The sequence below is a fragment of the Juglans microcarpa x Juglans regia genome, chromosome 1D (genome assembly GCF_004785595.1).
Source record: "Juglans microcarpa x Juglans regia isolate MS1-56 chromosome 1D, Jm3101_v1.0, whole genome shotgun sequence".
In the NCBI taxonomy this organism is placed as follows: Eukaryota; Viridiplantae; Streptophyta; class Magnoliopsida; order Fagales; family Juglandaceae; genus Juglans; species Juglans microcarpa x Juglans regia.
In genome coordinates, this window is record NC_054594.1 from 33,758,019 (window position 1) to 33,769,114 (window position 11,096).

An 11,096-nucleotide genomic window follows, 5' to 3' on the forward strand; every position below is an offset into this window, starting at 1 on the left:
ATTAGTTACATTGGAAGTCCTTGTCCTGCATTGAAAATCCTTGTCAATTGCTCTTAACAAACCAATTAAAGTCTTTTTCAATGATTAGTCTTGAATCTTGATTCAAAAGATATCTTCAATTGCTAAAATCCGCTGGAAAATCTTGACTTTATTCTACCCTATAAACCAGCTTTATGGGTCACCACACAAACCTCTTCAAATCGAAACAGAGCCAGGCAAAAGACATCCAGAATGTCTTTTTCAATATAAATATACTTGCCTTTTTTTTTTTTATCTAAATGAAAATAATATATATATATATATATATATTTTTTTTCCTAGATGATCTTTCACTTCTTGGTCACCCCCAGTACAATTTTTTTCTCGACTAGTCAGAAATTCGTTTGGAAAAGTACTGAAAAACTCCAAATAATCCGTGTATAAGTTATAACCAATGAATTCCGAGTTCCAGCCCAGATGAATGAACAGACTGAAAACTGAACAGTAGGTTCAAAAAGTATTGAGTGCAGAACTTACCAAAAAATAAAGAATAAAAACAGAGCATTCCGCGTATAGATGCAAAGGATTTATGCATAATAGTTCATGCGAAGAACTTTATTGATTTATTTATTAATATTCCTTTTTTCTTTTGGGGGGACAAAAGTCAACAAGTCTGTACATTTTGAGGGAAAAAGACAAAGAAGGAAGAAAGCTTGAATAAAAAGGACAAACTACCATTTTTATTCAAGTGCAGCAACCCAAGAAGCGAGAATGATGAAAATCACCGTCTAAAACTCTGGCAAAGAATCATACAATTAGTTGAACCCCACGAGATGCATATATATATATCAGGCATGTCTTTTCTTGAAGAGGGCTCGTGTAGAGTCAGCAATTTAAGTGCAAATAAATACAGGTACCAAATATGTATACCAGAAAATTTCCAACTGTCAATCTAGTCACTGTGACAAACAGCTCAAGATGTTCTGGTGAATAAAGATCCCTATTTGGAGCACAAATAACTAAGGTCAACTGATACAATCAATATGACAGTTATGAAGAACCCACAGAGATTAATTTCTAGAGTCTATCAAAGAATGAGAACGAAACAAAAGAACTTCCAAGTCAATCAATAGCACTGCCTTCTCATTCATGGCTACACACATCAGCTGAATCTTGGTTTCGGTTATGAATCAGAGAATAAGTTCAAGGATAAGAGTCATCGGGAACCCCATGTAAATGTCAAGATATAGATGCAAATTGCAACTTTTAGCCAGCCACTTCACCGAAAAAAGTTGCACTTCCCAAGCACCTATGCCAGTTCATAACACTGATCGAATACTGTTATCAAAGCTGAAGAGTTAATTTGGCAGAACAATCCATGATGAGTGGTAGATTTTCCCCAAAACTCGGTTGGATAATATCTATAGTAGGCAGATCAGCACAAAATTAACATGACCAATATCAATACCAGTGACCTCCAGATCCACCTTGAGCAGCAGCGACTTTCCTTGCCATGTACTTAGAACTTTCAACCCCATCATCTTCACCCCTCTCATTCTTACAGCTCGGGTTTCTTCTTGAATATGAGCCATTTGAAGCAGAATATTGAGTTGTACCAGATGGATTTCTAACCATCCTCCGCTGTTCAAGAGCTTCAGCTGCTGCTGCTGCCCCACAATTGTTGTACCGCAACACTGAACCAACAACTTTACCAGGCCTTGCAGCAACTCCTGTGGAGTAATCCGCTTGTAATCAGAGTTGGTACACTATGTTCTTATAAGTCGAGTGCCAATAGTGTAAAGCTATGCGAGGATCAAAGGTGGGATGGGGAACGAAGAGCAGCAATTTTAAAGTTACAGCTTTGGAGTAGTACTTGCTTATCACAAATGTATTCAAGTTCAAACATATGCTTAATTGAATTCATTCAAGTTGGAGCATATTCTTAGCTGTCATGCCTGTCAATACTACTAAGAAAAAAATTACAAATCAGTTCTAACAAAGCCTAGTAAATAGGAGTATTTCTAAGCACCTTGAATTCAGAGGCAACATAGGTGTTGTATTTAAGACAGTCATCTTGAGAATTATTTAACGTATCCAAGACTAATAGGTACCCCTTCAAAAGCTTACTATTGTAAGATGAGAGGCCTATGACAGCTGTATTCCAACTTTACCAACTTTCTGTGGCTTCCAGATTTAGAAAAATACCAATCAAAACAGAAGATTATAGAAATGAAAACTCTTCAGGGATAGAAGAGACGTCAGTATGCACATGCACACGTATTTGTCAAACATGGGAGAAAAAGAAATAAGAAAAAGTTTCCAGAATATTTGTTCACACTTTGATAACACCATTCTACTCAAACGAGAGAGTGAACATGGAAATCATTACAAAAAAATGTAAATATGAGCAATCAAATACAGAATACACACCTTGGATACCTTGAGGAACTTGTAGAGGAAGCTGTGTCATAGGGATCCCACAACTCCTGTCCATATGAGCCTTCTCAATTTCTTTGATCGAACACTTGGAGAGATCATCTGCAACATCTGCTGAATTCTGTACCGCATTATCTGAATATAATACACATGTCCTGAAGGCACAACCCCTTTATTAGCAGACTAGATAATGCAAAATAAGGAAAGTAGGCAGCTCAACAAAAAGATTTTAGGAGGAAAAAAGAGAGCCAAAAAGGAATAGTAGTAATGCACCTCGGTAATGATGCATGTTGCCTCTCAGGTGGAGCAACAGTACCATCTTTTCCATAATGCTCCTCAAGATAAGCAAATTGCTTCTTAAAATGGTCAACGGCACTGCATGAAGAAACATATTAAAATTTAATTTAGGAAACCATTGACAAATTCGTGCAAACTCGAAAAGATTCTGAGCTAAGTTTGGTGGCATGACATCTTTGAAATTGGATTTGATCATCAATATGAATTTATCGAATTTATATTCTAGAATCACCAAATGCAGAAATCAATTTAGCTGAATTCTAACATTCCACAGTACATTAAATTTCAAGAATATAAAAAACAAAGCCAGGATGTTAAAGGCATGCGCTTTCAAATGGTAAAGGCAGAACCATGGCACATTTAACCATAAGCATAAAAAATGCCCAAGTTGCCCAAATGATATAAGTAGTGTGTATTCTAATCTTCATGGCCGTAGGCAAGATCAACATGATGATTTGAAATTGTTTTGCATAACCACTAAACAAGGGTCAGAGATTCATACGAAAAATCTGTACTCAATTTTCTATAAGAATACCTTGGATACATAAAGCTTGTTGGCTCTGCTCCCTCCAAGTACTCTTTCAGCATCTTTGGATGATACTCCAGAATCTCTCGATATATAAGCTCTCGTACATCTTCCTTGGTTATCCTTCGTCTCTCGAATTCAAATTCCATCTTGGTAACTGGTTGAGCTGAAGGCTCCCTCTCAACCTTGGCCAAGCCCTTAAAGTATGGATCAGCAAGAGCCTGACAACACGAAACACATTATGCTCCCTGAGAAGAGAAGATAGATTGTAAAATAAGAGAAGATTGATGAATATTTTTACCTCTTCAGCAGTAGGTCGATCCTTGGGTTCAAATGCCAGCATTCTTTCTAATAAACGAAGTGCAAGTGGATCTGCATTTGGGAACTTCTGGGAAAAAGGGATGGGCTTCTTCTTCCTCATGCTGCTTAAGTATCTCCGAGCCTTTTCATTGCGAACCTGTTTGTATAATCCCAGCGGTTAGGGAAATATAATCCGTATGGATGAGGACATGCAAAAGAACAATAGTGCATAATATCATACTCTAATCCATATTAGGAATAAGTTAATCACAACATACAGACCCTGGCAATGGCTTCAGCAGATGGTGTTCCCAACAGCTCAGTCATTAGATCTAATTGATGAACTACATTTTTCCCAGGAAAAAGAGGTTTTCCAGTCAAAAGCTCTGCAAAGATGCATCCAATGCTCCATATATCTATCGCTGGTGTATACTGAAAACAACGTATACCATGATCAGGAGAGGAGATTGAGATTGAGAAATTTATAATGGCATAGAAACAGTTAGCAGAAAAAACATTTTAAAAAGCAACTGTTTTATGGGCATAACAGGAACCAGAGGTAAGGTGATTTCAGGAATTGTGAAATTGATAATTCTCGGTATTAGCTTTTTCTGGGAAATGAACTGTATGGGTATCCAACCCTTCCCAAAACATAGTTTATGTCAGTCACTAAGGGCATATAAAAATACTGTAAAGGGCTTTTGCATAAACCCTTCGGAGTTATTGCCTCAACAGATGAGAGCTCTGGATTTTTTTTTTTTTTTTTTAATGGTGGGAACTGTTCAGACACACCCCTGCAGAGTAAACCCAGGTTTTTTCTCATTGGGTGTTATAATTACTGATTCAGGGGATTGTAGAGCAAGCTCAATAGTCTTACCAATTCTTCCAACAGGCACATTTATAACTAATGTTTCCAAATACATGTCATGTACCCACCTATCAAAAAATGCATCCCATGTACCCAATTGCTGGACACTTTCAATACTTCAGCATGTTTCTGTTTCCTAAGCTTCACATATTACTGGGCATTACACAGACATGCAAGTACATACAACCAACATCCCTGAGACTGTTTAACATAGTTAAGCAGAATGTTGACAAAGCTCATTCTTCTTATCTTATTGAAAAGAGAGGATTTGCTTGGGCTTGGAATTGAGAGATGACAACCTTTACATGGAGGTCTCCCATGGGACAACAAACATCCAATAAGCATAGGCATAATCGCCCAGTCATACATGTTAAAGCACATGTATACAATGTATCTCGATTAATTCCCTAAATGCGAGCAGAGCTTAGTTTGTTATCTAATAAATTAAATAATTATTAGAAACACACAATGGCCTTGACTTTCAAGTAACTAAAAGAACATTCTACAGACAAAGATTCAGCTTCAAGCCAGGCACAACCTTTGAGAAAAGGCAAGACACTTTTTTTTTTTTTCCAAAAAACCTCGATTACATAAAGAAAAAGTGAGGACTGAATGCCTAGCCTGATAAACTGAAAGTCTTGCCTGTATAACTGCAAATGTAATCACATCCCTGCAGAGGCATGTTATCCAGTAGTTAAAACCTTTAAAAATACAGTTCTCTTTAAGCCAACAAAATGCATAAGGCTACACATGAACAATTGGTTGAGTTTGTAGTAAAACTTGCTATATGTGCCATAATTCTATCTTAAATACAATTAATGGTGTGTCATGAACGTTGCCTGATTCTTAAAAAAGTTCCAGATCTAGAGATAACCCTGTAAGTGAAAGGCATAGTCCAAAGAAAAAGAAAAAGCAAAGTAATTTCAACGATTGCCAATCCAAAGTAGCAGCAATCTGAACTGCATAACACAAATCTAACTAGTAAGAAAAGCACAAAAGTAAAATGTACTGAAGTTATAAAAATTGCTTGAAAAAGAAAGAAAAGAGAGAATGAGATGATGTACAAAAATATTAGACAAAAAATTTTTGAAGATAGACAAGAATGATAATGACTCAATAATTGCAACAGAAGAAGAATCAGTAATCAGTATCTCTGAGGAAAAGATTAAGCAACTTCCAAGAAAAAGCAAAGAGGTAATAATTATTGCACCTTTGAAAAAAAGGATCCACACAATTCTGGAGCCCTGTACCATCGTGTTGCAACATAGTCCTACAACATGATAATTACAAATAATAAAATTGGATAGAGATATTGGCTAAAAACCAACACTTTGTGAATCGCATACATAATGCTTCCACAAGTTCAATTACAAAAAAATCACAGAAGTTTGGGAGGAAAGAAAAAGAAAAAGGAAAGAAAATTACCGTCCAGAATATAGCAGTGGGAGTATCATTAAAAGCTACTCTTGCAAGACCAAAGTCACAGACTTTGAGTTTGCAGTCAGCATTTGCTAAGATATTTTTGGGTTTTAGATCACGGTGAAATACATTTGCTACAAGAAAATTAAACATTAAAGAGGAAAAAATCAGTCCTGAAACCATGATAACAAAATTAGCAACTCCTTACTGGTATAAACATTCTAAAGTATAGCCAAAAAATTATTATACTGGCAACATGTAGCTAGAAAAATTTCTACAGTTACACGAAATGATTATGACCTGTGTGTATGTACTTCAAGCCACGAAGAAGCTGATAAAGAAAAAACTGATAATGTTCTGGCGTCAAATCATCATTTGCTTTAATAACCTGGTGTAAATCAGACTCCATGAGTTCAAAAACAACATATATATCTTTGAATTCCCTCCTGGAAGGCGGTAAGAGGATGTGCTTGATCTCCACAATGTCTGGATGACGCAGGAGTCTAAGAAGTTTAATCTCACGAAGGATGCGAGTGGCATCAGAGACATGTTCAAATATGTCATTTATTTTTTTAATCGCAACCTTTTCTCCTGTGTGTGTGTCATATGCAGAGCAAACAACACCGTAGCTTCCTTTCCCAATAACTTCCTCAATTCGGTACCTGCTACCCTCACCGTATTCCGTGAAAAAGTCCACTTCGACCGATGACTGCAGTACAATACTAGATCATGAAATTTTATCACCACAACACCATAAGCAGAAATACAAAATGCAGTTGATATGATCTGCAACATAATTCATTTTAAAAAAATACTACTGCTAAACATAATTTATAACCAGATAACATATGTACTACTGATATTAGAAATTAGCATCAACAAGATTTAACATTGATATCCCACATACTAGTTCACCTAGAGAGGAAACGGCAATTGCAAAACCATTGATGGTCATCATATTTAGTATTTAAGAACTGCTTTGGCATCCAGCATTATCCAATGCTACATTTACTGTTTAACTTAACTTGCACACATGACGTAATGCAAGTGGAAGAAGAAATATTTGGCCCTATATGTTCAACCTTACAGATCGATCGCTAGAATGCTTCATGAGTTGGTATATAAGAGAGTGTCAGGCATTTTTGTCCGTCATTCGGGAAGGAATTTGATCTGATATAGACAGTAGAACCGCAATAGACGGAAATGGAATACGACTCAGTGGATCACCAAAAGGATCACTGCTGGTTCTCACAACCAGTACAAGAAATTATTATTTTGCAAGATAATATAAATTCATGAAATGGCAGAAATGAAAAGGTAAAGGGAGAGGACAAGAACATGGTATTAGAGGTCACTTATTTACAAGACCCAAAATAAAAAGACAAGTCGCACACAGTGCGTAACTAAAGTCCGAAAACCTAGATAAGTAGTATCTCACACCAGATAACAGTTTGAATCCCAAACTAACCCTTAAATAATGATATAGCATAACATGAGAAATAAAAAAGCCAGCCATGCAACTGTCATATGACGAGTATTCTAGTGGGACCTCCCACAAAACTGCAATGGTGACATAGCAGCTGGCACAGAAGCTGAAAAATGAACATGACAGGTGGTTCCATTCGATCCAGACACAGGAATCATAAACACAACATAACAAGCAGCCCAGTACAAATGGACCACAACAAATTAGAGGACAATAATGAATTATAAAAAAGAAAATAATTCATATTTGAACAAGTGCGATTTGGTTGCAATTAATTTGATTCCCTTTAAAATTAGATGAAAGAAATACAGAAGCAATTCTCGAGACTTCAACTCGCATAATCTCAAACCAATAACGTGAGCCAATATACGCACATATATAACTGTATACAGCAGAAATGAGTAATTTTACCTTTTTCCTCTGATCAGGCTGCATCTTAGCAACAGAGCATTAAAGTCCTTCAAAGCAATAAACCAATAGGCGCAGCGAAGGCCTTGACTTCACACTCAAAACCCAGATCAAAATCCCAAAAGTTAAACCAAATTTCACCGAAATTTCAATCGTTCAATGACTCAGAAACCCAAAATACCTAAATAAACGAAACTGGCACACTAACGTCTAGATCAACATGGAAAAAATTGAAAACAATTACACAAGCGACTGAAGCCCAATTTCAAAATTCGTGGTTGTGAGGAAAAAAAAAAAGATGAAGCTCAAGAAAAGGAAAACCCAGTAGAGTTTAAAAGCAACATACAAACTTTTGGGGTTAAACTAACGAATAAAGACTTATTGTGGTACCTAAACCGAGCCTAGTAAAGAAGAAAGGATAGGAACGTCGAATGGCCAAGAAACCTGGCGGAAGCCTCTAAATGTAGCTGGAGACGAAGATGTTACAGATCATGCATAGACGTGTGAGTTTTTCAAAGATGGTTGCCTAAACTTAGCTGGATAAAAAAGAATTAACTTTGGAGGAACAAAAAATGGCGAAAGTCTCAAACGCGTTGAGGAAATATAAATATATATAGTTTGATATATAAGAGGAAAGGTGGTTTCCAGAGCAGAATGGAAGTGCTTTTCTTTTGGTGCTGAAAAGTAGGAATGGAAGTGGCAGATAAATCGTGGCTTGCAACAGGAAACTCTGGTTGAAAAGTGTTTCAGGATCCCAGAGTGCAGAGGGAGAGCTAGAGGGTGGAAATCTCAGAAAAATCTACTTGAAGTAGAAGGCTTTTGAAGGGAGAGAGAGAGAGAGAGAGAGAGGAAAAAAAACAAGAAGGGACGAAATGGAAATTATTTAATTAAATAAAGTAATGAAAGGAGATTAAAAAAAAAAAAAAACCTATTTTTTTTAATCATTTTTTATATATCTTTAAATATTTTTAAAAAATAAAAAATATCAATTTATTAAAATTCTCTTCCTTAATAATTAAATAAAAAACTAAAAAATTTAGACTCCGTTTAAATTGAAAAGTGATCTCAACTCATCTCATTAGTATAATTTTCTCAAATTTCTATATAAAATATAATAAATAATTTAACTTTTTAAAATTTTAAAATAATAATAATATTAAAAAAATAATATTTTAATAATATTTTATTTAACTTTTAATTTTTATCTTAATTTATTTCATTTTAATTCACTATCTGAACGGTACCTTAATCCATCACTTTTATCTATTCAATTACCATTTCTCTAAAAAAAAAAAAATTGGAGAAAGGGGATTATTAAACAACAGGATTGAGAGATGCATTATCGTTGGGTCGTGAAAGACCTCTTTGCCACTCATTTTCAACCAATTTACCTTTATTTTTATTTTATTTTTTTAAGTTTGAATTCTCTATTTCACATAATCACAAGTGCGTAGTATACTACAAAATTAATCAAGTTGTGGGTTGATATCATGAGTTAGATTTAATTTATAATAAAAATAATTTTACAATCAAACATATGACATCAACCCACATTAATTTATGAATTTGATTTTACAAAATTTTATTATAGTTAAATTATTTCTCATCCTAAAATAGAGTTATTGATACGCTGAATTTTTACGTGAATACCAAGACATAGAATACTAGGAGAATAAATATATAAAATATGTGTTAAAATATTTATAGTTGTCTAAATAAATCTTTAAAATAATATTAAATACTTAATAAATATTATAAAACTCGTTTTATATATCTACTTCTTTCTCCCTCTAATCTTAAAATAAAATGGTTTTTCTTTTATATTTCAATTTAGCAACAAAATCTTAGACATATATATTGATTCGTCTCACAAGCCATTTATCTAAACTTAACAAACTAGTTTTTTTTTTTTTTTTCTTTGGCAAATAAGGCATTTATAGATAAACTAAAAGTTATAATATACAAGTTTGGAGTGAGAGTCTCCTACAATCTTTCCAGAACTAACATATTACAACACAAAAAAGAAAATGAAAATGAGAGTTTTGGACCCAAATAAATGGCTCCCACCCAATTCTCACAAGGGGAGATAGCTTAGTGAAGATTTTTAAATAGTCCGCTGAATAGACTATAAAGTTACAGTTAGAAGCTGCAGTAAAGAGCTGTATGTTGCAACATATTGGTATGGACTGGCTAGAAGGAATGTCATCTACTTTCACTCGATCATTGGTTAGGGAAAGCGGAAACATAGGAAAGTAACAAAAACTGAGACGAATCGTCGATGAAGGGTCGCCACTGTCTGTGGTGGCGCGTGCAGTACACGTGCCACACCTGGAGAGAAGTGGAAGGTCAGAACAAGAAGACTCAACGCCGTTGATCCTGACGGTGCTGCGCGTGGCGGTAGGAAACTTAACAAACTAGTTGCTATTGATGTATGGAGCCCTTCCTCATAAGTGAGTGTTTTTTACATCTATAGTTAGTCTAAATTAATTTGTATCTAAACTCTAGATCATAAAATATATGAAAGAGATATATATATTTTAAATATTTAATATTATATAAGAAATGAATACATACAATAATAACTATTTTAACACTCAAACTCTACAAATCTATTACTTTTTCACTCTAAAAGTAATTATGTAATCAGGTTTACAAAGAGTTAGCATACTATTCATTAGTAAAACGTGGTTGGGTAAATAAATAATGATACGAGGACACTTGGTTGGTAGTTTTGCTAAAATACAATGGTATCTTAAATTATAAAATTATTTTTATTATAAAGTAGATCTAACTTATCATATAAAGTCATGTTAGTTTATAGTTTTATTTGAATTTTTTTTTTTTTATAAATGTAGCATTTCTCTTTAAACAAAAGAGGTTCATAGTTACACGAGATATCGATATCTATATCTTAACTCTTCCTTTTTCATTTTTAGGTTTTGGGATTGTCTCACAGTCTATATAATCTCTTGTTATATATATATAATATGTAAACATTAAAATTAAATCAATATACAGTACCAATAGGGGGAGGATGTAGTATTCATTGAATTCCATCTAAGCATGTGCATCACATGGGATCTACAGACTACAAGTGGGGAATCTTTGATTGAATTGATGGCTATAAAATATGCTAATCCAAAAACTCATAGAATGGCTATAAATCGATCACTATATGTTGCAAACTTGCAAATTTATTTGTTTTCTTAGGCACTTTCAAAAATCTACACTATATATATATAATATATATAGATATATTAAAAATAACATTTTGGCAATAACTGAAAAAAAAAAAAAAAAGGGCATTGCAGTCAGAAAATTGAAAAAAAAAAAAAGGAAGTAATTAAAAAATTAAAGAAGAAGACATATATATATAT

At 34.2% G+C, this 11,096-nt stretch overlaps 1 protein-coding gene across 2 annotated transcripts; it reads right to left on the reverse strand.

Annotated features, from left to right (window-relative positions):
* Positions 1-871: 871 nt before the first annotated feature.
* On the reverse strand, positions 872-8,578 carry LOC121241786 (mitogen-activated protein kinase 15). 2 transcript variants are annotated; one of them, XM_041139648.1, is made up of 10 exons: positions 7,723-8,578; positions 6,126-6,534; positions 5,832-5,959; positions 5,617-5,676; positions 3,821-3,970; positions 3,540-3,695; positions 3,248-3,459; positions 2,689-2,790; positions 2,419-2,570; positions 872-1,709 (listed from the first exon to the last, which is right to left on the reverse strand). In XM_041139648.1, the coding sequence occupies exons 1-10, from the start codon at positions 7,744-7,746 to the stop codon at positions 1,441-1,443; spliced, it is 1,662 nt and encodes a 553-aa protein (XP_040995582.1). In that variant the 5' UTR covers positions 7,747-8,578; the 3' UTR covers positions 872-1,440. The 2 variants fall into 2 exon arrangements, with proteins under 2 accessions (XP_040995582.1, XP_040995574.1); XM_041139640.1 differs by having other exon boundaries at positions 2,410-2,570; positions 7,723-8,577.
* Positions 8,579-11,096: the final 2,518 nt, after the last annotated feature.